The sequence below is a fragment of the Apodemus sylvaticus genome, chromosome 9 (genome assembly GCF_947179515.1).
Source record: "Apodemus sylvaticus chromosome 9, mApoSyl1.1, whole genome shotgun sequence".
Lineage (NCBI taxonomy): Eukaryota > Metazoa > Chordata > Mammalia > Rodentia > Muridae > Apodemus > Apodemus sylvaticus.
Genome location: NC_067480.1, coordinates 72859709 through 72886786, shown reverse-complemented (window position 1 = coordinate 72886786; position 27078 = coordinate 72859709). Strand labels below are relative to the sequence as shown.

Below are 27078 nucleotides of genomic sequence, written 5' to 3'. Positions count from 1 at the left end.
AACAACAGGAAAAAACAATCATAGCCATAGGTCAGGCACCTGGGAAGTCCCTGCCACACTGGGCGGGAAAACAGGAATCAAGCTGAGCCGCAGGACGTTGCGCTCTCAGGAAACCTGTGCAAACAGCTCAGCTGGGGGTGTTGGGCTAAGCTCACCAATGCCCAACACCTGCCGCCTTGAAACCAAACTCCACTGTGGAGATCCTGGAGCTCAGAGCCAGCGCCCTTCCCCACCTATACAAAGGTTCTAAGGAATCAGGGCGTCTCAAAGAAGTGAAGAAGGGGGAAGCTGACAGAAAAATTGAGGCAGGGGCTGGGGCTGAGATGAAGGACGTTGTCCTAGGTGGTGTTTACAAGACTCCGCGGTGTCTTTCCATCCAGTCTCTATGAATCCCGAGTGGAGAGGAGCCTGCGGGAAAACTAGAGTGGGGGATACACCGGGACCCTGAGGTCTCAGAGAAAGTGCTTGACGGGGGAGATTCCTACACTTCCGAGGCCCCTCCCTCCATCCTCCTCCCTAACTCCATCCTTCACTGCAAGCATCCTAGGCGGGCCCAGGGGGCGGAGCACGCGGGTGACCCGGCGGTGACGCGAGTACGGCTTCGCTAATATAGAGACGCCCGGGGGCGCAGAGACAGAGCTCCGCGGCCATCTCGTCCAGAGCCAGAGCCACAGCGACCGGTCTGGTCTCCCGTCCATCAGCCGCCACCAGCAGCGCCACCACCATGCGGGAAATCGTGCACCTGCAAGCCGGTCAATGCGGCAACCAGATCGGGGCCAAGGTGCGCTGGGCTGGGTAGGGAGAGGGAATGCACAGGGGCTCAGAGAGGGGTCCTTGGCTCTCCCAAGGCTCACCCAGGAATTTTGCATCCCAAGTGGAGGAGGGGAACCAGGGCAGAGCCAGACTGGGAACAAAGAGGCTGATGGGGGCAGGGCCTGGCCTTGTGCCTCTTGGCCACAGCTGGCCTCACAGCTGGGCCCACTGTCACCCTCAGCTGCCTGGCACAAAGAGGCACAGCCCCTCCTCCCAGGGCTGCTGCCGGGATGGACTGGCACCAAGTGGCTCTGGTGGGGCCAAGCCTCTCCCTACCCCCAACTTCTCCCTTCTTGCTGGCTCATGCTTTGCCGAGGCTCTGAGTTCCCAGTTACCTCACAGGCAGTCAGTCAGCAACTGGAGAAGTGGCTTTAAGAGTGTCCTAGACACAGCATCCCTCAGCCCTTCCCACAGCACTGTGACCCACTGTCTGACACCTGAGCATTTGGTGGGTAGAGGCATGAGCCCAAAAATAGCCTCCCATGCACAGTACGGTGGAGGCCAGCCTGGGCTACGTGAAACCCTGTGTAAAAAAAAAAAAAAAAAATAAGGAGGGGGGCTATATAGTTCAATAGGTTGAGCCCTTGCACAGGTGCTGTGGTATACGCCTGTCAGCCTAGCCACTAGGCTGCATTGAGGCAGGAGGATCAAGAGTTCAATATCAGCCTAAGCTATCTGGTAAAATTCAGGCTAGCCTGAGCTTTTGGAGACAGTGCCTAAAAAATAATACAGACACATACATACATACATACATGTCTCGTCATCAGACAAACAATAGGGCAGGCGACATGGTTCCTCCCGGGCTTACGGCCAAGCTTGAGAACACAAGCACGCAGTGTGAATGCACACACACATAAAATGTTTTAAAACAATAACAACAAAAGGAAAATCTATTCACTTTGCTCCACGCCCCCTCCCCCCCCCCCCAGTTCTGGGAAGTTATCAGTGATGAGCATGGCATCGACCCCACTGGGACCTATCACGGGGACAGTGACCTCCAGCTGGAGAGAATCAATGTCTACTACAACGAGGCCACAGGTAGGGCAGCTGGTGGGATGGCACGGGCGTGGGAGTTGGGGGACAGGATGTGCCTTGGAGCCCGCTGGGCCTGGCACTCAGCTCAGCCGCCCTCCATCTGCCATCCCCACAGGTGGAAATTATGTTCCCAGAGCCGTGCTGGTTGACCTGGAGCCTGGCACCATGGATTCTGTCCGCTCTGGCCCTTTCGGTCAGATCTTCCGGCCGGACAACTTTGTGTTTGGTAAGTCCCTCTCCAGTGTGGGCACAGGACACGTTTGTTTTTGTTTCTAAATGCTTAAAGAATGTTCTGTAACTAGCACCAAAGAACCTACCTTGACAGGGCAGTCAGGGGTTTGATTAGGCACACCAAGAGAACCCTGGGGAGACCTCAGACACAGCTGAGGGGCTTCTTAAAAAAATAGGTTCTGTGTTTAAATGGGGTATCTCTAGCCTGGGGTAATCTCCAACTCTATATAGGTGAGGTTACCCTTAAACTAATTTATATAACTTAAGATAACCTTTAATTCCTGATGTTCTTGCACCTACCTTCCCAGTTCTGAGATGGCCCATGGCTTTCTGTGGGACTAGGGGTGGAGCCTAGGGCTTTGTGCATATCAGAGGAGCACTCTACCCATGAAGGCCAGCCCCAGAGGAGCACTCAGCCCCCTGAGCCCAACCCAAGAGGAGCACTCTACCCCCTGAGCCCAGCCCCAGTGGAGCACTCTGCCCCCTGAGCCCAGCCCCAGTGGAGCACTCTGCCCCCTGAGCCCAGCCCCAGAGGAGCACTCTGCCCCCTGAGCCCAGCCTCGGAGGAGCACTCTGCCCCCTGAGCCCAGCCCCAGTGGAGCACTCTGCCCCCTGAGCCCAGCCCCAGAGGAGCACTCTGCCCCCTGAGCCCAGCCCCAGAGGAGCACTCTGCCCCCTGAGCCCAGCCTCGGAGGAGCACTCTGCCCCCTGAGCCCAACCCAAGAGGAGCACTCTGCCCCCTGAGCCCAGCCCCAGAGGAGCACTCTGCCCCAGCCCTCTGGAGATAATGTGCTTAGAAGGAATGTGAGCAGGTTTTTTGTAGACACCACTCTACTTTCTAGAAGAGATGTGAGCTCAGAGGAGTCGGTCCATGACCACAGGGTTGGTGTTTATCAGTCTGTCTCCAGCTCCCTCCTTTAGATATCAGCTCCATGGGGATGGCAGGGAGTCAGAGGGGGAGGGAGCAAGCAGGCAACTGTTTTGTTCTCTGCTACAGCCCGAGCAAGTGGCCTTGGGCAAGTGAGTTTCCCTTTCTGGTGGATACAAAATTAGTGGAAGACAATGTGTGACTGAGTAGGCACAGTGAATACAAGGTCTCTGGAAATGACTGTAGAAAGGAAGACACAGAGAAGTGAGGTGGGCCAGAGCGTGTACACAGAGCGGGTGTCTGAGACAGACTGAGAGTCTGAGGAGTTAAGGAAGATAGGCAGAAAGGAAAGATAGGAAAAAATAAAAAGTGGTTTGGGAGATGACTGAAGTGTTCAGTATGCAGGCATAAAGATGCGAGTTCAAATTCCAGCACCCATTTAAACAGGCACCAGGATTTGTGTCTGTAGCCATAGCCCTGGGGAGAGTGACAACAAGAAAATCCCTCGAGCTCACTGTCAGGCCAAGTGTTGAGGTCTGGTTGAGCAAGAGACCATGTCTCAAAGTAAATAGACAAACAGACAAGGTGGTGAGACACCAGACATTGTCCTCTGGCCTCTGAACACGTGTAGACACAGGCATGCACACATGGATGTACACACACACACACACACAAACACACACAGGTGAAATGGAGCAGAGGTCTGCTGGAGGTGAGGGAGGGGCCGTGAATACCGGTGGAGAAGGAATTCCAGGCAGACAGACTGGCCTGTGCAAAGGTCCCAGAGCAGGACACAGCCCTGTGTGGTGGAGAAGCAGCCAGCCTGGAGGCCCGAATGAATGACTATAGAAGAGGGAATGAGGAAACATGGAGGGCCAGGTGGGAGGGATCAGGGCCACCGGAGGCTGCCTTGATGGGCTGCAGGACCAGCAGGAACCCACATAGGAGGTGAAAGAGGAGCCTTAGGGACCTGACTGAGGTCACTGGCACCCTCTGGCCGCTGGGGGGAGAGACAGACCCTAGTCAAGGGACCAAGGGAGGAGGCGGAAGATTTTCAAAGCTTAGATGAGGTTTGATTTTACTTAGCGTTTTTTGTAATAGCCTTCTAGCTTCTGGATGAAGAAGTGGCAAAATTGAAACACTTACTATTAACTTTAATCATTATATCACACAATAATCGGGGCTGGAGAGATGGTGTAGCAGTTGAAAGCACTTCCAGTCTAGCAGGGGACCCTGTTTGGTTCCCAGGATCCCGGTGTGCTTCAACCATCATCTCCAGAGCACGTGACACCTCTGAGGGCACAGACACACAGACAAAAAAAAGGCTTACACCCAAAAATATATAAATAAAATAAAAATTGAAAGAGAACTATAGAATTAATCACTTTTTTTGTTTTGTTGTTGTTGTTGTTTGTTTGTTTGTTTTTTTAAGACAGGGTTTCTCTGTATAGCCCTGGCTGTCCTGGAACTCACTCTGTAGACCAGGCTGGCCATGAACTCAGAAATCTACCTGCCTCTGCCTCCCAAGTGCTGGGATTACAGGCGTGCGCCACCCCCTCCCGGCAATTAATCACATTTTAATAGTTGATTATTATTTGACCCTATTACTATATTAAGTGATTATTGTCAGTAATATGGTAATAGTTGTGCTGTTACAGAATGACATTACTGCAGACAATAATAATTTACAGGATCCCATGCAGCTGAGGGAAAAGTTTTTAAGATAAACAAAACATTGATGTATGTTTGGGTTAGTTGGTATCTTTATCCTAATTTAAACATTGTATAGTATAGACCTGGATCATAATACACTGTAGCCCCCCACAAATGTGTATGATTTTATGTCTTGGCTAAAAAATAACTCTGGAGGCTGATGAAGGAGGAGCAGCCAGACGCTTGTGTGGCTGGGGCAGAGGGTGTGAGAGGAAGACATGCAGGAAGGAGGGGGCAGGGCAGGGTGGGCGCTTGCCTGGGTCCCGTGTCCAGCACCACAGACACTGGGTTTCCTCGTGTCTGTCAGCATCTCAGTGCTCAGTGGAACAAGAGGAACAGGAGCTACACATGGGTTAGAGGCCAGCCTGGGGTACGTGAGAACCTGTGCTCAATAAACGGATAGCCTGGAGCCCAGCATGGTAGTCTATTCCTGTCATTCTCACACTTCGCAGGCACGAAGCCAGAAGCTTATGAGCAGCCGGGGCTGCACAGTGGGAACCCGTGTAAAGAAAGAAAGAAACTCCACCTAAGACAAACCACTAGAGGGCTGGAGGGAGAGCGCAGTGGTTAGCGCTGCTGCTCTTCCAAAGGACCTGAATTCGAGTCCCAGGACCCATGTCAGGTGGCTCCCAGACACCTCCTGTATCCATGGAGACTCTAATATCCTCTTCTGTCTGTAGGGACACATACACTTATCTGCATGAACACACACATAAAAAGAGAGCTTTTTTGGGGTGGGTGGCTTTTAAAAGTCTCACTGTGTAAACAGGCTGGCCTTGTGCTCTGCCGCCCCAGTGCTGAGTTTACAGGTACACACTACCACATCCAGCTCAAACAAAGTTATTAAAATAACAAATGAATAAAATAAAATAAAACTAACCACCACAGTCCCCAAAAGTAAATTAAAGCCGGGCGGTGGTGGTACATGCCTTTAATCCTAGCACTTGGGAGGCAGAGCAGAGGCAGGGGGATTTCTGAGTTCTAGGCCAGCCTGGTCTACAGAGTGAATTCCAGGACAGCCAGGGCTATACAGAGAAACCCTGTCTCGGAAAAAAAAAAAAAAAAAAAAAAAAAAAAAAAAAAAAAAAGTAAATCAGTAAAATAACAATTGTGCTAACATTATTTTTCCAGTCTTTTCATTGTTATCTATTAATTACTGAATATCACATAGCACAGGCTGACTTCCAACTCATTATGTAACTGTCGCTAAATGCCTGGTCCTCCAGCTGCTACCTCCTGAGTACTGCAACGGGAGTGAGGCCAATACACCGGTTTCCGTTGTGGCGAGGTTGGAACTCTAGGCCTCATGTGTGCTCGGCAAGGCTCTTCCACGGAGCCTAGCCAGGTACTCTAAACCATCTTCTAGTCTAGGGTGCAGTGCCCATGGACGGGTCGGAGAGTCCACCCCTCACTCATGCCTGTGAATTCAACCCTGTCCCCTCCCCAGGCCAATCCGGAGCAGGCAACAACTGGGCCAAGGGTCACTACACTGAGGGCGCAGAGTTAGTGGATGCAGTCCTCGACGTGGTGCGCAAAGAGGCAGAAAGCTGCGACTGTCTCCAGGGCTTCCAGCTCACCCACTCGCTCGGGGGTGGCACCGGCTCAGGCATGGGGACCCTGCTCATCAGCAAGATCCGAGAGGAGTTCCCAGACAGGATTATGAATACCTTCAGTGTGGTGCCGTCCCCCAAGGTGTCTGACACAGTGGTGGAGCCCTACAACGCCACGCTGTCTGTGCATCAGCTGGTGGAGAACACCGATGAGACCTACTGCATCGACAACGAGGCCTTGTACGACATCTGCTTCCGCACGCTCAAGCTGACCACGCCCACCTATGGAGACCTCAACCACCTGGTGTCGGCCACCATGAGTGGGGTGACCACCTGCCTGCGCTTCCCGGGCCAGCTCAACGCAGACCTGCGCAAGCTGGCTGTGAACATGGTGCCGTTCCCCCGTCTCCACTTCTTCATGCCGGGATTCGCACCCTTGACCAGCAGGGGCAGCCAGCAGTACCGGGCCCTCACCGTTCCTGAGCTGACCCAACAGATGTTCGATGCTAAGAACATGATGGCTGCGTGTGACCCGAGACACGGCCGCTACCTGACCGTGGCTGCTGTCTTCCGGGGACGGATGTCCATGAAGGAGGTGGACGAGCAGATGCTAAGTGTGCAGAGCAAGAACAGTAGCTACTTCGTCGAGTGGATCCCCAACAACGTCAAGACGGCCGTCTGTGACATCCCACCCCGGGGCCTGAAGATGGCGGCCACCTTCATCGGCAACAGCACCGCCATCCAGGAGCTGTTCAAGCGCATCTCCGAGCAGTTCACCGCCATGTTCAGGCGCAAGGCCTTCCTGCACTGGTACACGGGCGAAGGCATGGACGAGATGGAGTTTACGGAAGCTGAGAGCAATATGAACGACCTGGTGTCCGAGTACCAGCAGTACCAGGATGCCACGGCTGAAGAGGGCGAGTTTGAAGAGGAGGCCGAAGAGGAGGTGGCTTAAGTCTCCTGCCCTCTGCCATCGCTCTGCCCCTGGGGCACACCAGCAACGCTCTGCCCCTAAGCACCGCACGTCCGCACCTGGTTGCCTCATTCCCTCGGATCCCCTGAGCACCTTCACCATGACGGTCACCATGACGGTCAAGCCTAGGCTGCTTCTATTCGCTTCACCTCTAACTCCTAAACCCACTGTGTCTCCAACCTGCCAGGGAAGGGCTCTCCTAGCTCCCACGAGTGTCCCTACACACACATACACACACACACACACACACACACACCACCTCCTTACATCTTGAAAATCCTTTCTTTTACCCCCTGTCCCCTCCCTAGCACCCCTGAACCCTTCTCCACCTCTGACACGCTCAGATATTTCTCTAGATCTTGACTTAACATGGTCCCCAGCCCCTAAGCCCTCTCACCTTGCCTGACCTCTGACCTCACAGCTCCCCACTCCCGACCCAGCAGCACCTTCATTCTGGCTCCCAAAGGTCCCGTGTGTTCCTGCCCTTGTGCCTTAGTGTGTTCCGACCAGAGAAGTGCTGAAGGAAGAGAAAGAGGCCTGCTGCCTGGGCGAGGAGCCCCTCCCTACCACGTACCCCACCCTGCTATCCCCTGCTGACCCTCCATCAATAAATGAGTCATTGCTTTGATGTGGCTTTCTGTTTGATTTAGTTTCTTCTCTGAGTGCAGCTAAGGAGTGGAGGGGCCTACAGTGGAAGAGGGCCACTGAAGATCAGTGCCTGGAGTGGTGGGGTACAGGGATTGCAGAGCCGAACGGACCAGGCTCAGCCAGAGCAACTCTGTGGTGTAAGATCAGCCACTTGCACACCAGGAACATGCTAACTGGGGCCACAGTCTGTACCTTGGAAAGACAGACCTGAAGATCTGGAGTTTTTGTTTGTTTGGGTTTTGGTGTTTTTTGAGACAGGATCTCCCTATGTAGAGAGCTCCAGGTTGTCCTGGAACTCACAGTGTAGCTCAGGCTGGCCTCGAACTCACAGAGCTCTGACTCCTGAGAACTGGGATTAAAGGTGTGGCTGATTGGCTTCTCAAGGATAGGTAGCCACACTTAAGATTTTTTTAAAAATTGTTTGTCCATATAATACTGATTTTATTTCTAATTGTGTGAATGGGTATCTGGAAGCCAGAGGCATCAGACCCACTGGTGCTCAAGTTGTGAACCACCCACGTGGTTCATCACTCCCAACATCCTGTGTGTCTTAGTTAGGGTCTCCATTGCTGAGAAGACACCATGACCAAGGCAACTCTCATAAAGGACAACATTTAATTGGGGCTGGCTTACAGATTCAGGGGTTCAGTCCATAATCAAGGTGGGAGCACGGCAGCATCCAGGCAGACATGGTGCTGGAGAAGGAGCCAACTTCTACATCTTGATATAAAGACAGTCAGAAGAAGACTGTCTTCTTTCAGGCAGCTAGGAGAAGGGTCTCAAAGCCCACCCCCTCAGTGACACGGCTGGAGTTCTTCAAGGCCACACCTACTCCACTAAGGCCACACCTCCTAGGTTTGCCACTCCCTGGGCCAAGCCTGTTCAAGCCACCATGCTGTGCTGCAGCAGAGCAGGCACTTAACTACCGCACCAGGTCTCCAGTGCCCTGAAGTTAACTTCTTGGGGTACAGATGGCACCCTAAGTTTGATAATACCCAGGCCTGTCTACCTGTCTTCAGTCAATTCTGTGACCTCTCTCAGTGAGGGTGTGTGTGTGTGTGTGTGTGTACCTATGTGCATGCACACCTCACCTGAGTGTCAAGCCTCTCTTGCATTTCCATCAGGATCCCTGTGTGACTCCCACTGGCAGCCTCTTTGCCCTTCAGTGCTGCTGCCCCTGTCAATGAAACAGAGAAACAGCACAGGGAAATGATGGGGTGATCTTCACAGACTTTCAATACTCAGGGGACTCAGAAAGAAAGGGCTTGGCTGTGGCCGTGGGACCACCAGGGTGAAGCTGGACCTCCCGACCTGGCCCTGCTTCCCATAGGCCCTGTCCCTACCTAGGGTATGAACCCAGGACGCCTGAGTTCCTCACGGGGGTGGGGGCGGAGGCCTCCTTCATCTAGAACGTCACCCTGTTCAACTTCCTCTCTCAGCCACACAGGAAACTGAGCAGATCAGGGGCCCAGCCCCAAGCAAACACAGGCTCCCCCAGCCCCAGGAGCCCTAGGGGAAAGAAAGAGCCCAGCTGGGCCAGCCCCGCAGAGACCATGGGATCCACGGAGACGTAAGAGCTTCCCTCCATCCCATGAAGCAAGCTTGGCAGACCTGAGCCCGGGTGGGGCTGCGGGGAGGGCAAAAAACAAAAAGCATGGTATCTGGAGCTAGGGCAGGGGAGGGCCAGGAAGCACAGCCACCCACTGACCAGGGTGGCCTCTCCGGGACCCCATCAGTCCATACATAGTCCCTCTTCAACTTTCCTGGCTCTAGGTCTGTGTCATGAAACCAGGGACTTTAGGAGTATGATGCCCCAGTAAGGGTGGGGGTTTCAGGAAGGTGGTTTCCAGGAGGGGATAGTCAGCGGTGAGGTGTGAGAGGGTATGATGGGAAACTGTCTGTCAACCTTAGTGGGAACCTCACGGGTGCCTTGCGTCCATACAACAAGATGCGTGAGGTGCCCATGTCAGGTGGTATATCACCAGCAAGGTGATAAGGTGTCAGCAAGTCAGACTCCTCCCTTGATTTCTGAAAGCTAAGGTTTCAGCATCTTCTGCTAGAAGCAGCAGGCCTCAGGGAAGGGCAGGCTGAGGGGCTTGCAGTTCCGGGCCAGGACACCTTGCTCTTCTTTCTATGCTGAGTGTGGGCCCATGAAATCTCCCACAGAGACCCAAGGACAAGCCTTAAATATGCTCAAAGGCACAGGGATAGAAGAGGCAGGACTCACACAACACACACCTGAGACTCCGCAGTTCTACCCCACAGATTCAAGAGACAGGCACCAGAAAGAATCACAAATATGCTCTGCTTATACAAGTGCTTGTTACAGACAGACACACCGTCACAGACGTGCCTTCATCTCTGAGTCCTTTTGCTACCCTTTCTCTGTCTCTGTCTCTGTCTCTGTCTGTCTGTGTGTGTGTCTGTGTGTCTGTGTGTCTGTGTCTATCTCTCTCTGTCTCTCCCTGCCTTCTCTCTCTCTCTCTGTCTCTAGCCCTCTCTTGGGAAACAGGGTCTCGGTATGTAGTCCCGACTAAGCTGGAACTCATATATAGATCAGGCAAGCCTTGAACTCACAGAGATCTCCCTGCCTTTGCCTGGGGGTTAAGGACATGGCCTCCATGCTGGTTCTCTCTTTTCCCTTCTCTTACCCCACACTTCAGCAGCATTCACACTGGGCTCCACCCACACCCACACAACCTAGTTACACACATAGGGAACACACAAACAGAAGCACACAGATGCAGACTCAGAGCATACACACACAGACACACACACACACACATACAAGCTAAAGCCCCCTCATGACCCACAGAAGGCATCCCCCTGCCGTTTTTGACTGGTTCTTCGAAGCTGGCCGCCCCAAGTGCCTGGAGGAGGGTAAGGTGGGAGACTGGGGGGGGGGGGTGCTGGGGAGATGGGAGGGAGGCGTAGGCTGTCAGCTCAGCAGCTGGCCCTCTCTGCAGATCCCCCCATCCTGTGGCAGATCCCGCCAGACTTCCAGGAACAGGTAGGGATTCAGAAGGCATCGCAGGGCCAGTCCAGCAGGAGGAGGAGGCCATGGTCCTTGAACCCTGAATTGAGGGGCAAAGCCAAGATGAGTGGTGTGCTAATGCTTCTTCTGTCTCTAGGAAGCCATGCAGATGGTGCCCAGGTTCTGCTTCCCCTTCGACATAGAAAGGTAAGGAGGGGACAGAGAGGTGGGGACACACACGCTCTTTGGGACCCAAAGCAAACTGAAGAATTATAGGCCCAGGGGCCTAGTGACCCAAAGACCCAAGAACTGAAGGACAAAGGAAGCTGGGTGGTCCATCAGAGGGGACCCGGAGTTCAGGAGTGTGAGTGTGAGTGTGAGTGTGTGTGTTCACGGGTGAGCAGCTGCATGCAGAGGCCAAAAGCAGGCGTCACATGCCATTTGCCAGAGACCATCCACCTTTCTCGTTTGTTACATGAGCCATCTTACCAGCCCTACATTGGTTTAGTTTGGTTGTGTTTTAGATTTCTTTCCCGTGTATGGGTGTTTGGCCTACACATATGTCTGTATACACCACCTGCGTACCTGGTGCTCGCAATGGAGAATATATACCCGTGCACAGGATCTGATTCCAGGGGCAGAAGATAACGTTGTGCTGTTGGTTCTCTTCTTCGACCATATGGGTCTCCAGAGACTGAAGTCACACTGTGCTTACACGTTTACATGCTTACACGTTTACACGCTTACACGTTTACACGGCAAGCACATTTTCCCGATGAGCCACCTTCCCTGGCTTCCAAATTTTCTTTCATTTCAAAGATGGGTCTGTGGAATGAAACTGTAGCCATTGGTCCTGCAAGACCTTAGTGGTGGAGCTATAAAACTAGGCGTCAGGACTCAGGGTTCCCGACTCCCAAGAACCCACAAAATCCTGAGTGCTCATACCAAGCCACCAAAAAAACAACAGCATTCACAGGCTACCTTAGGGGTGTGATAGGAGAAGCAGGGGCAAAGAAGTGAGAAAACAGATGTCCAGTCCCCACCAGAGCCTTTTTCCCTCCAGGGAGCCGCCCAGCCCCGCTGTCCAGCATTTCACCTTTGCCCTCACTGACCTGGCGGGCAACCGTAGATTTGGCTTCTGCCGCCTGCGAGCTGGCGCAGGGAGCTGTCTCTGTATCCTCAGGTGGGTGATATGGGGCCTGACACCAGGTAGGAACAGACAGGAACAGACACTGGGCCTCACAATGAATACAAAGACTCACAACTGTCCCCAAGTGCAGGGAGTAAGAGGCTGAAAAGTGCTCGGCCTGACCTGGGACACTTGTGTCCCCCCCACACGAGGCTGGTGGATCATCTTGGAAGTGGTGACATCACGGAGAGACTGTAAGAGTCAAAGGTCTGGAATGAACCCATGTCCCCTGGATGTGACAGGACTGGTGCCCATGAAGGCACAGAGGCTCAAAACCTGCACAACTTCAAGCCAAACAAAATCACAGCACGGCTAACTGTGCAGCTGTGAGCAGCTGATGGTGCTGGGGTGGGGCACACTGGTGTGTCATGCTCCTGTGAGTGGCTCTACACTCATCTACTTACAGACAGCACTAAGTGGACTCAGCGGGGCTCTGGGGTGGGGGAGTCCTGGGGCAGGGGGTGAGACAGGGTCTCACTAAGTAGCCCTGGCTGACCCGAAACTATTATATAGAACAGGCTAGCCTCAAACTAACTCCAACAGATAGCTCTGTCCTCCCGAGAGCTAGGGATTAAAGGCATGCACCACCACACCTGGCTGATTCAGTAAGTTTTAGAAAACATACGAAATTGAGAGAGGAAAGTTGGGGGGGAGGTTGAAATAGTGGATATGGGGATAGATTTGATCAAAACACATAGTCTTCATGCACAAAATTCTCAGACAATAAATTCATAAAAGTATCAGATCCCTTCGGGGCACTTTCTAGACGCTAACCCTTCCCCTTCTCTCCCTCCAGTCACTTTCCCTGGTTTGAAGTGTTCTACAAGATTCTCAATAATGTGGGGGACCTCCTCGCCCAGAACCAAGTGAGAACAGCTCCTGCCTCTCCATCACCTTTCTGATATGCCAGATCTTACCTCATTCAGAGGGAGACCCTCAGAATCCCCAATCGTCTCTCCAGCACTAACTCCTTCCGTGTTCCATGTTCCTCAGGTCACCGAGGCTGAAGACCTCCTACGGAACTTGCAGCAACACCCGCTTCGAGGACCCGGGTTTTCAGGCAAACCAGAGGCGGTGAGTAGCTCCCAGGTCTTTGGTGTTGGCTTCTTGTTGGCAAAGAAGGTTTGGAGCCAGCCTGGGGAACCACACAGTTACTCCTGTTCCCCAGGACAGCAACATCACCATCTGGAGCGAATGTGGAATCTTGCCTCCTGCCCTGGGGAACAGCAAGCTGGTGAGTGGTGCTGAGGTCCCTCAGGCCCTAGTGGAGGTCACTGCGACCCATGCAGACTGAATCGCTTCCCATGTCCCTACTAGCTTTCTTGTTTTGTGGTTCCGGATGCTGCGGGCCTGCCATCTATCCCGGAGAACGTGAGTAAGGAGGAACTACATAAGGCGGGTGGGACCGCAAATCTTAGCTGTTTGCCCCACTCGCAGCCGCTGTGTCTCTCCATCCCTCAGAGGAACCTCACTGAGCTGGTGGTCGCTGTGACTGATGAGAACATCGTGGGGCTCTTCGCTGCGCTGCTAGCTGAGAGGAGGGTCTTACTCACTGCCAGCAAACTCAGCACTGTGAGGCGGGACCACTTTCCCCCCTCGGGGGGTGGGGGACACTACTAAACCCACTTCACTCTGTCCCACCCCTGTGGGAACAATTGGAGGAGACTGCACAATGTCTCCAACTTACTGGTAGCACAACCTAGCCCAGGCCCATCCACTGAGGACCAGACCTGGCCCAGCTCTGCCCCTCTGGAAGAGGATGTTAAACTTTCCAGCTAGGGACTTAGCTCAGTGGGTAGAGGGAGCACTCGCCCAGCAAGCATGAGGCCCGGTCTCCATTCCCAACCTGGCATAAACCAGGCCCTAGCAAGCATATTTATTGGTGATGCTCGCCTGGAATCCCAGCACCGACAGCCTAAGGCAGGAGCAGAAGTTCAGGGGGGTCAACCTGAGATACCTAGTTGGAGGTCAGCCAGATATATGAGACCCACCAGGTCTCGGTGAATGAATGAATGATAGGTAGACAGACAGACAAGGAAAATACATTTTAGAAGAGGCTAGGGCCAATGAGATGACTTAGTGAACAAAGATACCTACAGCCAAATTTTGTGGAGCAGAGTTCAATACCCAGGGCATTTATGCTGAAAGACAGCCCCAGCTCCTACATGTTGTTCTTCAAATCTACCCAAGTGAGCATACACGCCATCTCTCTCACGAAGAAACGCAGTTTTATTTTTTATTTCTAGTTCCACTTTTGTGTTATACAGTATAAAGGTTTTTTAAATGCGTGTATCTGTGTGTGGGTGCCGGAAGAGAAGAGCCCCTGGAGGAGGAGTCAGAGCAGTTGTGAGCCACCATGTTGTTGCTCAGGGCTGAACCCAGGGCCTGCAGGAGAGCAGCCAGTGCTGTAACCACTGAGCCATCTCTCCTGTTCCTCAAGTGTGTTTCTGTGTGGTTGGCGTTTTTGGTTTTGGTTTGGTTTGGTGTGGTTTCAAGACAGGGTTTCTCTGTGTAGCCCTGCCTGTCCTGGAAACTCACTCTGTAGACCAGGCTGGCCTTAGACTCAGATCTGCCTGTCTCTGCCTCCGGAGTGCTGGGATTACAGGTCAGAGCCACCACAGAAAACTCAGAGTTATTTTTTATTTGAACATGAAGCTGTAACTGGCCAAAATCCTGGTCTCCACTCCCTTCCTAAGGGGATCTGAATTCCACCCAGTTCCCCATCGATGGGGAGACAGCTGGGGGGGGGGGGTCGTCTCAGTGCCCAGCTCACTGCCCCTCTCCGTGGCCCAGGACCCTGAGGAGTCTGAACCTTCTGTCCTCCTCACTCCCCAGCTGACCGCCTGCGTCCACGCATCCTGCGCTCTGCTCTACCCCATGCGCTGGGAGCATGTCTTGATCCCCACGCTGCCCCCGCACCTGCTAGATTACTGCTGGTGAGAAAAGAGGAGGTGGAGGGTGAGGCAGGGTAGGCAATGGGGAAGCCTGGGGTGTAGGCAATGGGGAAGCCTGGGGTGTGCCTTTCATCTTAGCACACGTGAGACAGAAGGCAGGAGGATCTCTTTCTGTCCCAGACCAGCCTGGTCTACAGTGAGTCCCTATCAGAAAAAGTCAAAAAAGAAAAGTGAGAGTCCCAGGCTAGCCTGGGCTACATAAGGCAGGCATAGTTGAAAGGCTTGGGGGTTTGAGGTATGCATCTACCTCTAGTCTGTGTCCTCTCCACAGCGCGCCCATGCCCTACCTCATAGGAGTCCATGGCAGTCTTGCTGAGGTAAACGCTGAAACCCCCTAACGCTGGGTTGGGGGAGGGATTCTCTCTCTCTCCAGTCACTCGGAGTCCTGCCTCTCTCTATACGGGACTCTGAATGACAGCTCCTGTCTGTACCCTGCAGAGAGTTCGAGAGAGAGCGCTGGAAGATGTGGTGGTGTTGAATGCAGACTCTAACACCCTGGAGACACCCTTTGACGATGTGCAAGCTCTGCCGCCCGATGTGGTCAGTGCCACCACCTCCCACCCTTGCTCCTCAAGATGGAACCTCCACCCCTGCCCAACTTGGGGTCCCCCCTGTGTCCTCAGGTATCCCTGCTGAGGCTTCGGCTGAGGAAGGTTGCACTGAGTCCAGGGGAAGGAGTGTCCCGTCTCTTCCTCAAAGCCCAGGCCCTGCTCTTTGGAGGGTACCGTGACGCCCTCGTCTGCATCCCGGTGAGCAGATGGAGAAGGAGGGATGCCCACAGATAGGCCTCTCAAGGGCTAAATCACAACATTAACGCCCAGTGGTGTAGGGTCTCAGGCAGCCTAGGCTAGCCTCAAACTCAATATGTCTTGACTTTGAACTCCTGGACCTCCTGATTTTTTTTTCTTTGTAGCCCAGGCTGCCCTGGCACTTATTATGTAAGCAGCAGCAATCTCCCTACAGCAGCCCTTTACAATATCAACATTATTTAATGCTGACAGACACATTATAGATGAGGATGAGGTGTTCCATGAGGTCCTCCTGCACAGGATCAGGTACACAGTAGGCACCCGATTAGTGCTCACTAGGTAGCTCTGAAGTTGGAAGAAAGATGACAGAAGAAAGGAATGCCTCAGGGAACTCCGGAAGGAATCCTTCTTCCAGGGCCAGCCAGTGACGTTCAGTGAGGAAGCTTTCTTGGCCCAGAAGCCCGGGGCGCCCCTGCAGGCATTCCACAAGAAGGCGGTGCACCTGCAGCTGTTCAAGCAGGTGAGCGCACTGGGGCGGGGCCTTGGGGGCGGGGCCAAATTAGCTGCCTAGTTTCTAGAATGCTTTCCTGATTTGGGGGGTCTTGGGAGGGCCCTGGCAAGCTGGCTTCTAAGTCTTTAGGGAACAGCACGTACTTGAGTCTGACCCTCTCTCCCTACTCCAAGTTCATCGAATCCCGACTGGAAAAACTCAATGCTGGAGAAGGTTTCTCGGACCAGTTTGAGCAAGAGATCATGGCCTGCTGTGGAGCTTCCTCAGGTGAGCCCCAAGGCTGTCACCCCATCAGTTCCCCAAGCTTAGGCCTGCCTTAGTAACCTCAGCTCTCCCTCCCAGGCACCCTTCGATCTTACCAGCTCTGGGTAGACAGTCTTAAGGTAATAAAAGCAATCCCTGTTCCTGTTTATAACCAACTTCGTCACCTTACCGCCTACCACAGCCCCCAAGGAGGGGCTTGGTTAAAACTGGAGGCACGGGGAGGAAGAAGGCTGCAATAAGGCAACCTGAGGCGGGAAGTGGAGTGTGGGGTCCAGACCTGGAGACCTCAGGAGCCCAAGGTTCTCCCTTTTGATGTTTTTTCACCCAACCCCTTACAGAAAGGTAGTGATGCCCTCCTGCATTCAATGAAGGCTAAAACCCGACCAGCCGTCAGGAACATGTACCGATCGGTAAGTTCCGATCCGAGAGACTGAGCCCTGTGGCTCACTGTGGCTGGAGTGACCACAGGAAAGGGGCATAGCCAGAGTCTGTGTAATGTGTTTATGTGCACATGTGTGCCTGTGCATGCAGAAGCCAGGAGGTTGGCATTGCTATGTGCTATCCACCGTGGGTTGTTTTTGAGGCGAGGGGAGGGAGAGTGGGAGGTGGGGTGGGGGTTTTGTACATGGTTGGTTGGTTTTTTTGTTTGTTTGTTTGTTTTTGAGACAGGGTTTCTCTGTATAGCCCTGGCTGTCCTGGAACTCACTCGGTAGACCAGGCTGGCCTTGAACTCAAAAATCCGCCTGCCTCTGCTTCCCAGAGTGCTGGGATTACAGGCGTGTGCCACCACCGCCCTGTGGTTGGTTGGTTTTGAACTCAGAAAAGCACCTGCCTCTGCCTCCTGAATATTGGAATTGTTCCCCACCATGTCCAGCAACTTTGGAGGGTTTTTGGGAGAGGGGGGGGATACATTTATTTTAGTTATGTGTTTGCGCCACTGTGCAGTATGGAGGTCAGAGGACAACTTACAGAAGTTGATTGTTCATGTCTTTAATCCCAGCACTTGGAGGCAATGGCAGGTAGTTTTCCTGCCCCAGCTACAGAGTGAGTTCCAGGACAGCCAGGGCTATACACAGAAACCCTGTCTCGAAAAACAAGAAAAAAGTTAGTTGTGTCTTTCTACCATATGTATCCCAAACATGGGAATCAAATGGACTCAAGTTGTCAAGTCTGGTGAAATCATCTTCAGCCAGAGTCTTTTAGAGCTCACTAATTGGACTAGCCTGGTGGACCAGTACTCCAGGGATCTTCCTCTCCCAACCCTAATGTTACAGGCATATACCACCCCCAATTTTTTCTGTGGAAGGAAGGAATTTAACTGACTGATCCTTCTCTCCAGCCTACCAGAGATTGTTTTGAGTATTCACAATAGGCATCAAATATCCATGTAAAATATTAACAACTTTTCCTATGCTATTTTCATTTACCATTTTCTCTTTTTAGTGTATTATATGGGTGGGTGTGCCTACTGGCCTACCTGTGTATGTACCATGTGTGGTGTGCAGAGGCCAGAAGAGGGCATTGGATCCCCCCTGGGACTGTGCATTGTAGTAGCTGTGACCAGCCTGATATGTGTAGCTGGTCTTTGCTATTTGTGGATTCTGTTTGTTTCGAGACAGGGTTTCTCTGTGTAGCCCTGGCTGTCCTGGAACTCACTTTGTAGACCAGGCTGACCTTGAACTCAGAAATCCACCTGCCTCTGCCTCCCAAGTGCTGGGATTAAAGGCGTGTGCCACCACCACCTGGCTATTTGTGAATTCTTTTTCCCACCCTTTATTCTACCCCAGGTTTTACTTCCTATCACTAGATTGGAACGAAGGGTAAAGGGAAGAGAGAAAGATTCTTGAATCTAATTTCTTTCCTTTTGTTTTTTTCTTTGAGAATGACTACTTACAAACCATAACCAACCCACCCCAACCAAATGACCACCAACCCTTGCCTCTCAGGCCCCTAGCATTTATATATAACCTCTGAAAAGCTCCCAGGATCACACACTCCCAGGATCACACACTCACAGAAACTATCTGCAGCTGGCAAAACCATGCCTCTGCTAGAGCATGAGGCAAATCACAGTCAGCTGCTGAGAACAGTCCCAGATCCCTGCGCCTGGGATTAAAATGAAAACACTTATATTTCTGTGTTTTTAAAGAAACCAAAGATCCAGAATTGTCAGTACGGACATGGGTACTATGACATGAGTCTGAGCCCGGCAGAGCCTCAGTCACTATTAAGATGCTTCTTAGCCGGGCATGGTGGCGCATGCCTGTAATCCCAGCACTTGGGAGGCAGAGGCAGGCAGATTTCTGAGTTCCAGGACAGACAGGGCTCCACAGACAAACCCTGTCTCGAAAAAACCAAATCCAAAAAAACAAAAGATGCTTTTTGCTGTCAAACATGACCAGAGTTTGAACCCTAGAATCTGCATGAGAGAACTGTCTCCCCAGGTTGTACTCTGCCCTCCATACCCATGCCATGACTAATGCTCCCTCTCCAAATAAAATACATAAATAAAACACACACAAACTCTGACAGCCAAGATTCACTGACTACCTCTTGTTGCTTAGCTTCTTTTTTTTTTTTTTTTTTTTTTTGGAGTGTGGGGGTGCCTGGAGTTCAAAATTTCTTTCAAACCAGCCTTTACATTTCAGATCTGTCCATTTGATTTTAATCCTACACACAGTGGTCAAACCTTTGGTTTATGGCAGGGTTACTCCCTCCAGGAATGTCGTGCATTAAAGTCACAAACATAGCTTAGAAGATACATAGGTGGAGCGGGTGGTAGAAAACACGTTTCAGCTGGTAGTGGCTCACGCCTTTAATCCCAGCACTTGGGAGGCAGAGGCAGAGGCAGGTGGATTTCTGAGTTTGAGGCCAGCCTGGTCTACAGAGTTCCAGGACAGCCAGGGCTACACAGAGAAACCCTGTCTCAAAAAACCAAAAAAAAAAAAAAAAAAAGGAAAAGAAAACCCTTGTGTCTAATACTGTGTTGGGTCATCACCTAGGCAAAGAGTGGCTTGAAGGGTGTGCAGAACCTGCTCACGATTAAGGTAAGACCACCCGATTGAATCCCCCACCCACAGGAAACTCAGGGAAGTGGAGCTGGCACCCCAGCCCACGTGTACACCCCCTCACAGGATGGGGACTCTGGCCTGCAGAGGGGGGGCTCTCTGAGAACCCCAAGCCTCCCCAGCCGCTCAGATCGTCTGCAGCAGCGCCTGCCCATCAGCCAGCACTTCGGACAGGTGAGAATACACACTGTTCACCACACATCCCAGATTCTTCCCAAATCCTGCATTTGTCCCCACTGTTCACCAAACTCTCTTCGTTGAAGTTCAAATGAAGGGTGGGCTTTAACTCCTGGTCCACCACACCCAGTTTAAATGATACTAGGGATCAAACCCAGGGCACTGTGCATGCTCGGCAAGACCTGAACTAACCAAGTTACAGTCTCCCGATCCCTTGGCTGGGGGATTTTCTGTCTATTTTTAGACAAAACTGGGCTGGAACTCAGAGATCCACCCCAGCCCTTATTTTGTTTTTAGAGGAATCTCACTATACGGCCAGCCAGGACTTGAACTTGCAATGATCCTCCTGCCTCAGGCTCAAATGCAGAGATGACAGACATGCAGTGGCATGCCCAATGCTCTTTCCAATTTAAGCTGGAAAGCCCCAGGCCTGGATTCGACAGCTCCTGAGGCCACTCCCATCTCTTCCTCCCTTATCTTTTTTCAGAACAGGCCCCTCCGTCCTAGTAGGAGACTCAAGGCGGAAGGGGGACCTTCTGAACCCCTGCGGGAGAGGTAAGAATTGAAGCAGAGCATAGTTGGAGGTGCAAGGGTCACAACCAAGAGGGGTGTCTTCCAGACCCTGGAGACAAAGCCCAGGATGTCAATCCTCAATCCAGGAGCCCCCCCTTGAGCCCTGGGGACACTCAGAATCCCTGGGCAGAGGACACTCTAGATGGCAGCTTTCTGGGGTCCGGAGAAGAGCTGGATCTACTGAGTGAGATTCTAGACAGTCTGAGTGTGGAAACCAAGAGTGGAGGCCGGCTGAGGGCCAGCCAGAGTTTGGACTGCTGTCAGCAAGGGGCATCAGAGAGCTGCTCCAGCCTGGTGAGAACCTCCTCCCCTCCCCCTGCCCCACCTGTCAACTTGTTCCCCATCTGACACCAACCATACCTTCCATCCTACTGTGCCCAGCCTGACATGTCAGTGGGGTTACCATGGCAACTGGAAGAAGACAAGAGATCCCAGGATCCTCAGCTTTGGTCCCTGCCTGGTGACCTGTCACTTCTGCAAGACACCCCATTTTCAGAGGCTGTAAGCTACTCAGAGAACTGTTCTCAGCCACCCTCCGCTCTCTCCTCTGTGTCTACATCTTCAGCCACTTCAGCAGACCCCCGCAGCCAAGGGGATCCCAGGCCTTCTGTCAGCGAGCTGGACCCTAGACCCTCACAAAGCCCTTGCCCCAGGCTCCTCAGAGTTCCCACTCAGCCCAGTCCTCCAAAAAGCCCCCTACTTCCCTCCACAGAGCCCAACTCTGGCGCTGCCCAAAAATCACAATCCATTCCGTCTCCCTCATGCTCCCATTCTGTAGAGAACCCCAGAAACCAGCTTCCCCAGGTCCTGCTGGGTGAGACTTGTAAACAACTCAAGGAGCCAGGGGCCCCCACTTCCTATGTCTCTCATGTAAGCAAGCAGCAAAGGCCCCAGGACAGGCAACCTCGAGTTGCTGATTTGAAGAAGTGTTTTGAAAACTAAGATCAGGAGTGTGAGGGTTCCCAACTCTCAATAAAGCTGACTTGTTTTTCCTTGATAAATTTATCTGGGGTTTTCCGTCACTCCAGCTGACCTCTAAGCATCTCTCAGGTCCATCTGAAGGCTCTGACCCCAACTTCCAGCCCATTGGGACCCCGGAGCTTACAGTTAAAAACCTTATTCTCATTCATCTAAGCTAATGTTCCCACAAGCTAAAAAACAAAAAAAAAAAAACCTTTATTGTTCCTACCCATTTCATATAAATATATAAAAAGTGAGCAGTCCCGTCCTCTGCCCTCAATGTCAAGGTCTGTGACGAACTTTCTTCCCTTCTATTCTTAAGCACTGGGTGAGTCTGACTGCCCAAAGAGGGTGTTGCCTTCCCACAAGGCCACACAGCAAGGAAGGGAAGGTGGCTGACAGGGAAGGAGGGGAGGAGCTAGATGGGCAGGCAGCCCCGAACTGGCTCCTTGGAGTCCTGGGGGGCCCGGGCCTCAGCTGCTGCGTGGGAAAACTGAAAGAAAGGACAGGAGGTTTGTTGGGCCCACAGTCACAGTAGGAAACACAGCAGAGGCAAGGCCATATGAGGTAACCAGGGAGGCAGTAGGCCCCCTCCCCCCGCCGACCCAGCACCCCTGTTTCATGCAGAGCCAAGCAGAGGTAGCATGCCCCACAGCCCACCAGCTGGGTGCCCCAGAGTTCCCCAGCCCAAGTCCTCCTGAGTCATCAGAGGCCGGCATGTCTCCGAGGTGGCTGCTGTGTGGTAGGGCGTGCCAAGGCAGTCCTGGGCGTTGGTCGATGATGGCCTATGGCCGACACCCCTGTGTTCAGATGAGCCGCTCCTCCGGGGGCAGCTTGAGGTTAGGGGGTGGTGGAGCACGGGCACCCACCTGCTCCTCACTGCTAGGCCGGTAGGTGCCCTCTGTCTGCCGCTTTTCTCGAAGTTTTCGCATTAGCAGGAACAGCACCACTGCTATGAGGACGACTCCCAGAATGGAAAAGACCACAGCGATGGCTACAATAGCCCCTGAAGACTGTAATGAGATGGGGAGTGTAAACGTGTGACTGACTGCATGGAGTCACTCCACATAAGTCACCCACCAGGGCTCCTGTCACCTTCAGCACCTCTCACAGAGTACCCAGTACCTCTGTCCTGTCCCTTCCACACCAGAGTGTCTGAGGCTCTGACCAGATACAATTCTCTTGTTTTTCCTTCTTTTTTCCTGTCTTTTGTGTTTGTTGTTTGTCCAGAGTCGCCTATAATCCTGAACTTACTATATAGCTACGAATAATCCTGAGCTTCCTTCCTCTTCCTCCTCCTCCCCCACAAAGTGGCTACTGGGAATACAGGTGTGTGCCACCACACCCAGAGTTTTTGTTGTCACATGGTCTCATCTATACCCCAGGCTGGTCTTGAACTGTGGCAATCCTTCTGCCTCAGACTCCTGAGTGCTGGGGTGACAAGTGTGTATCATCATGCCCATCAGGTAGACACAGTTTGTGTTTTGTTTTGGGGTTTGTTTTTTTTTTCCCCGAGACAGGGTTTCTCTGTGTAGCCCTGGCTGTCCTGGAACTCACTCTGTAGACCAGGCTGGCCTCCAACTCAGAAATCCGCCTGCCTCTGCCTCCCAAGTGCTGGGATTACAGGTGTGCGCCACCACGCCCGGCTGCGTTTTGTTTTTAGACAGGATCTCATAGTATCCATGGCTAGCCTGGAATTCACTATGTAGACCAGGCTGGCCTTGAACTCACTTGAGCTTCACCTGACTCACTCTCTCTTCCTGGAATGTATGGGTTACCACACCCAGCAAGACACAATTTTCTTGTCCACTGTTATATAGAGAGGTCTTGCTACCTTCTGTCTGGAACACAGAAGCCCCATTGCTGTGGCTTTGTGGGTAGTGTGCTTGCCTGGCATGCATAAAACCCTGGGTTTGACTCCCAGCACCCCATAGATAGACCCAGCATGATGGTGCACCCATGTTAACTCAGCAATGAGAAAGGCAGAAGGATCCCAAATCCAAGGTCAACTGACTACAGAGGAAATTTGAGGCCAGCCTGAACTACACTAGACCCCATTAAAATAAAAATAAAGTCAGGGCTAGGGCTGGGGCGCAGCCTGATTATAGAGTTTATGCCTAGGACATGGCCTTTGCAATGTCTCTCCACTTGTCCCAGTACTCTGCTCTCATACACCAGCTCTTCCTTCTTAACACCTTCCCGACTCACCAGGCCCCCGTTGGACCTGTCGTCTGGGGGTTCAGTTGTGCTATTCGTGATAGGCTCCAGTGCTGTGGAACAGAAAGAAAAAAAAATCCATGTAGGGTCTTCACTAGGCCTCACTGACACACCATTCAGCCAGACCTTGCAAAGCTCCTTCCAAGTCCCCAGCTGGAACAGAGGCAGCAAGTGCAGCCAGGTCACCCACTCTGTCCCCGTCCTCGTCCTCCGGTGTGATCTCTGGCCAGAAGGGAGTAATCTGGTCACCCAGAGTCACCATTGTTAGCCTATTAGAACAGATGGCTTCCAGAACAGTGTCCCCTACACCATCACTCTGGCCCAGAACCCTTAAGGACCTGGGCGGAGCTCAACCTTTCCCTGGAGTGTGTGACTCACAAGGCCCCCCCCACCCCCAGGCTCCCGAAACTGGAACCGGAGAGACTGAGGGAAGACCTGGCTGGGCCCACACCTAGGAAGGGCCAGCCCTGTCAGCTGGGCCTTCAAGCCTCCTCCTTCAGCCCCTGGCTGCTTAAGACTCTCAACCATGCAGACTCAGGTGCCCAGGCCCTCCCCTCCTCCACCTCCACCTCCGGGCTCTGCCCAACAACCCCCAGCTCCTAAATTCCACAAGACTTAAGGACTCAGGAATTCTGGGACGCGGGTACGAGCCCCAGCAACGTTAAGAAAAAAGAAAAAAGAAAAAAAAAAGTTCGGAGGTCAGCTAAACTAATTTGAAGTTCGGCCCTGATGCTTTCAAACTCGGTCCCCAAATGCATTCCAAGCTCATTCCTCAGACCTTTCGCCCTCTGTGGCTCGCAAACGCCCGGCACTTCTGAGTTCAACCCGGGAACCCTCGTCCCACCCGAGCGCAGCCCAGCCGGTACCTACTTGTTAGGCTCCAGCCGAAAGGCAGCATCGGCAAGCCAAACGCCAAGAGCAGCCCCAGGCCTGGGGTCGCCATGAGCTTAGGCGACGAGTTGGTGGCGCCAAGGACAGGACTTCTCCAGGGCGCCAATTCCTACCGCATCTTGGGTCGAGGACCGCACCTGCGACCCAGGACCTGGGGACCAGACCAGGGGGGAGAGGGCGCAGCATGGGGTGAGGGGCTGGACTCCGGCTCGGGCCCCAGCCACAGGCAACCCAGTCTTGGAGTGCGCTCCCCGCCCTGGGCGCCAAGGGTCAGAGATTAAAGATTAACTCCCGGACCGCATTCTTGGGCCAGGGAAAGGGAAGAAGGAGGTGGGCACAGGACGGGCTGCGCGCCCTGCCTCCCTACCTGACTCAGGCGGCTGAGAGGGATTTCGCTCAGGCTCCCAATCCCGGGTACCCAGCTGGAACCCCGAGCCTCCGTCCTTCACCCGGTCGCTCCAGATCCCACCCGCCCCGCCCGCTCACGTGACCCGGAAAGTTTAGTCACCCACCTAGGCAAGGAGCGCACTTCCGGCTTGTGCACCTGAGCCTGGCTGAGGGGGCGGGGCGAAGAGGGCGGGTCCGCGTCGCCAGAGCACCTGTAACGGGAATCCCATTGCGACCGGGATGACGCAGAAGGCGGAAGCGAGCAGGTGTAAGAACTGCACAGCTGGAGTCCCTCTGTCGCACAGGTGTGCCCACGCGGGGGGCGTGGCGACACTGCGGCAAGATACACACCTGTAAGGGGCGGGCTCCGATGGGTAACACTGGAGAATTCACAGGATGCTAACCTGTATCCTAGATGTATTCTGGAGGCTGTGGCGGAACGATCCGGAGTTCTAAGCCAGCCTGAAGGAAATGCCCGGGGGCGTGGCTCAGGGCCAGAACTCCTGCCTAAAATCACCTAGTGAAGGTCGCCTGCCAAGAATGTCCTAGTGACTGGATCGCCCCTTACTCAGCCCTGAATTTCTCTTTACCATGCCTGAGACCCTGGGTTCCACTTTCATCCCATAATCAATCAATCAACCGATCTGTACTGGACTGGTTTTATAGAAAGATACACATGTGGGCTTGTAGTCAGGGTGTAATCAGAACACCTGCTTAGAATTTAACCCGTGCGGTTAAAAAACAAAAACAAAAACAAACAAAAAACACCTGGACAAAGCACCTGTGCAGAATTTCGCCCAGCTTAACGGAAGGCCTTATGTCCACACTGAAGAACATCCGTATGCAGTCCACCTGTCAGGGAAGGGTCCGGGAGAAAGCACTGATTTGGGGCGTCTGCGCAGAATATGTCCCGTGGCATCCACAAAGAAGCATTTATGCATGGAAACATCTGGTAGATGGGGCTGGTAGAGGAACGGGGTGTGACTTTCACCTGTTCACCCTAGGTGTATGGGCACAGCCTGGGTGGGAAACCCATGACCTGTGCATGTATCGTTGGGTAAAAGGTGGCCATGACCCTGATATGATGGCACGCGATTACCATCCCAGCAATTGGGAATCCGAAGCAGGGGAACTGCTGCACATTCAAGGCCAGCGAGGCTACAACTTGACTAAAGGAACAATAAGTCTTAGAGCTGGAGCTCGGGTCCACTGGCTAGATTGACTGTCTAGCACAAACAGTGCTATAACTAACATCCGTGTGGTGGCAAACGCCTTAGATCCCAGCAAAAACAGGTGGAGCTCTGTGAGTTCCAGATCAGCCCGGTCTACATAGTGACTTCCATGACTTTTAAAAAGAAAAAAGAAGCCGGGCGGTGGTAGACACGCTTTTAATCCCAGCACTTGGGAGGCAGAGGCAGGTGGATTTCTGAGTTCGAGGCCAACCTGGTCTACAGAATGGGTTCCAGGACAGCCAGGGCTACACAGAGAAACCCTGTCTCGAAAAAACAAAAAAAAAAAACAAAAAAAAAAAAACAAAAAAAAAAAACAAAAACAAAAAAACTAAGAATAAATAAAAGAGGCGTCGTCCCTTCCTAGGAGTGGTGGTTTACAATCTGTTTAAATCTCTGTTCTGGCCCTAAAATTCAGACTAAGATTTTAAGCTTTTGCCTTCTCCACTGTAGCGTGCGAAAAGCTAGTGCCACCTACCTATCTCACAGGATTTGGGCAGGTTCGGTAGCGAGCGAAGGGCTCTGGCATGCGCAACGCACTCAATGGTAGCTATTATTTATTATTCGCGGTCAAACGGACGCCCTTCCCCCTGACGGTGAGATGAGAAACTGCACCCGAAACTTGTGGGCGGGACCTCAGCAGGTGCAACCACAGTCACCGGCTGAGGCCCCGCCTCCATCCCCGCCTCTTTCTGATCTTTATCCTCAGTGGCGCCTGAGATACTGGTCCCGGACTCCCGTTCCAGGCGCGTCCGCAAAGAGCAGTCTTCTGAGTGTGAGTGGGGGCGCGGCCCCTTTAAGAACGCCTAGCGGGCTGACGGCTGCGGGCAGGGAGGCAGCGGCAGGACAACCGGGAAGCCCCGCCTCTGTAAAGCGGACCGCTGAGCGCTGGCACAGCTGACCAATGGGGATTTAACTTTGCAGCCCCGCCGCTCGTTGACCTTGCGTTTCTCTCTCTGAGTGTCACCAAGAAAAGGAGGCGCGCGGGCGGAATGAAGTGGTGGGGAAGGAGCCCACTCCTCTTTGTTGATCTCTGTTTCTGTCATCGACTGGGGAATCTGACTAGAGCAGGCGGACGAAAGAAGCTTTTAAACTGGTTCCGAA

General features: G+C 52.9%; 3 protein-coding genes across 8 annotated transcripts; 2 read left to right on the top strand and 1 right to left on the bottom strand.

Annotated features, from left to right (window-relative positions):
* Positions 1-589: 589 nt before the first annotated feature.
* On the top strand, positions 590-7811 carry Tubb4a (tubulin beta 4A class IVa). Its single transcript, XM_052191976.1, has 4 exons — positions 590-781; positions 1743-1851; positions 1964-2074; positions 6108-7811. Exons 1-4 carry the CDS (start codon positions 725-727, stop codon positions 7163-7165), a joined length of 1335 nt encoding a protein of 444 aa, XP_052047936.1. The 5' UTR covers positions 590-724; the 3' UTR covers positions 7166-7811.
* Positions 7812-9268: 1457 nt separating this feature from the next.
* Dennd1c (DENN domain containing 1C) lies at positions 9269-21291 on the top strand. 5 transcript variants are annotated; one of them, XM_052191974.1, is made up of 23 exons: positions 9269-9401; positions 10647-10711; positions 10798-10841; positions 10963-11012; positions 11869-11988; positions 12791-12860; positions 12988-13068; positions 13163-13228; positions 13312-13365; positions 13456-13566; positions 14830-14930; positions 15220-15265; positions 15387-15488; positions 15572-15697; positions 16113-16217; positions 16382-16475; positions 16551-16591; positions 16811-16882; positions 19475-19519; positions 19607-19714; positions 20205-20272; positions 20377-20584; positions 20672-21291. In XM_052191974.1, exons 1-23 carry the CDS (start codon positions 9385-9387, stop codon positions 21230-21232), a joined length of 2355 nt encoding a protein of 784 aa, XP_052047934.1. In that variant the 5' UTR covers positions 9269-9384; the 3' UTR covers positions 21233-21291. The 5 variants fall into 5 exon arrangements, with proteins under 5 accessions (XP_052047934.1, XP_052047932.1, XP_052047933.1 ...); XM_052191972.1 differs by having other exon boundaries at positions 14788-14930; XM_052191973.1 differs by lacking the exon at positions 19475-19519 and having other exon boundaries at positions 19553-19714.
* Positions 21269-25083, bottom strand: Crb3 (crumbs cell polarity complex component 3). 2 transcript variants are annotated; one of them, XM_052191978.1, is made up of 5 exons: positions 24871-25083; positions 24338-24509; positions 23459-23520; positions 22120-22263; positions 21269-21743 (listed from the first exon to the last, which is right to left on the bottom strand). In XM_052191978.1, the coding sequence occupies exons 2-5, from the start codon at positions 24408-24410 to the stop codon at positions 21669-21671; spliced, it is 354 nt and encodes a 117-aa protein (XP_052047938.1). In that variant the 5' UTR covers positions 24411-24509; positions 24871-25083; the 3' UTR covers positions 21269-21668. The 2 variants fall into 2 exon arrangements, with proteins under 2 accessions (XP_052047938.1, XP_052047937.1); XM_052191977.1 differs by lacking the exon at positions 24871-25083 and adding an exon at positions 24726-24814.
* Between the last annotated feature and the right edge of the window lie 1995 nt (positions 25084-27078).

What these genes read in the sequence shown, in the direction of transcription:
- Dennd1c (XM_052191971.1), top strand. An exon ending in TTTCAGGCAAACCAGAGGCG is followed by an intron (nt 13,069 to 13,162) that starts GTGAGTAGCTCC and finishes CCTGTTCCCCAG; the next exon opens with GACAGCAACATCACCATCTG. An exon ending in CTGCCAGCAAACTCAGCACT is followed by an intron (nt 13,567 to 14,787) that starts GTGAGGCGGGAC and finishes TCCGTGGCCCAG; the next exon opens with GACCCTGAGGAGTCTGAACC.
- Tubb4a (XM_052191976.1), top strand. Translation starts at nt 725, where the DNA reads ATGCGGGAAATCGTGCACCTGCAAGCCGGTCAATGCGGCAACCAGATC. An exon ending in GCAACCAGATCGGGGCCAAG is followed by an intron (nt 782 to 1,742) that starts GTGCGCTGGGCT and finishes CCCCCCCCCCAG; the next exon opens with TTCTGGGAAGTTATCAGTGA. An exon ending in GCCGGACAACTTTGTGTTTG is followed by an intron (nt 2,075 to 6,107) that starts GTAAGTCCCTCT and finishes TCCCCTCCCCAG; the next exon opens with GCCAATCCGGAGCAGGCAAC.
- Crb3 (XM_052191978.1), bottom strand. Translation starts at nt 24,410, where the DNA reads ATGGCGACCCCAGGCCTGGGGCTGCTCTTGGCGTTTGGCTTGCCGATG. An exon ending in TTTCGGCTGGAGCCTAACAA is followed by an intron (nt 23,521 to 24,337) that starts GTAGGTACCGGC and finishes TCTGTTCCACAG; the next exon opens with CACTGGAGCCTATCACGAAT. An exon ending in ACAGGTCCAACGGGGGCCTG is followed by an intron (nt 22,264 to 23,458) that starts GTGAGTCGGGAA and finishes ATCTCATTACAG; the next exon opens with TCTTCAGGGGCTATTGTAGC.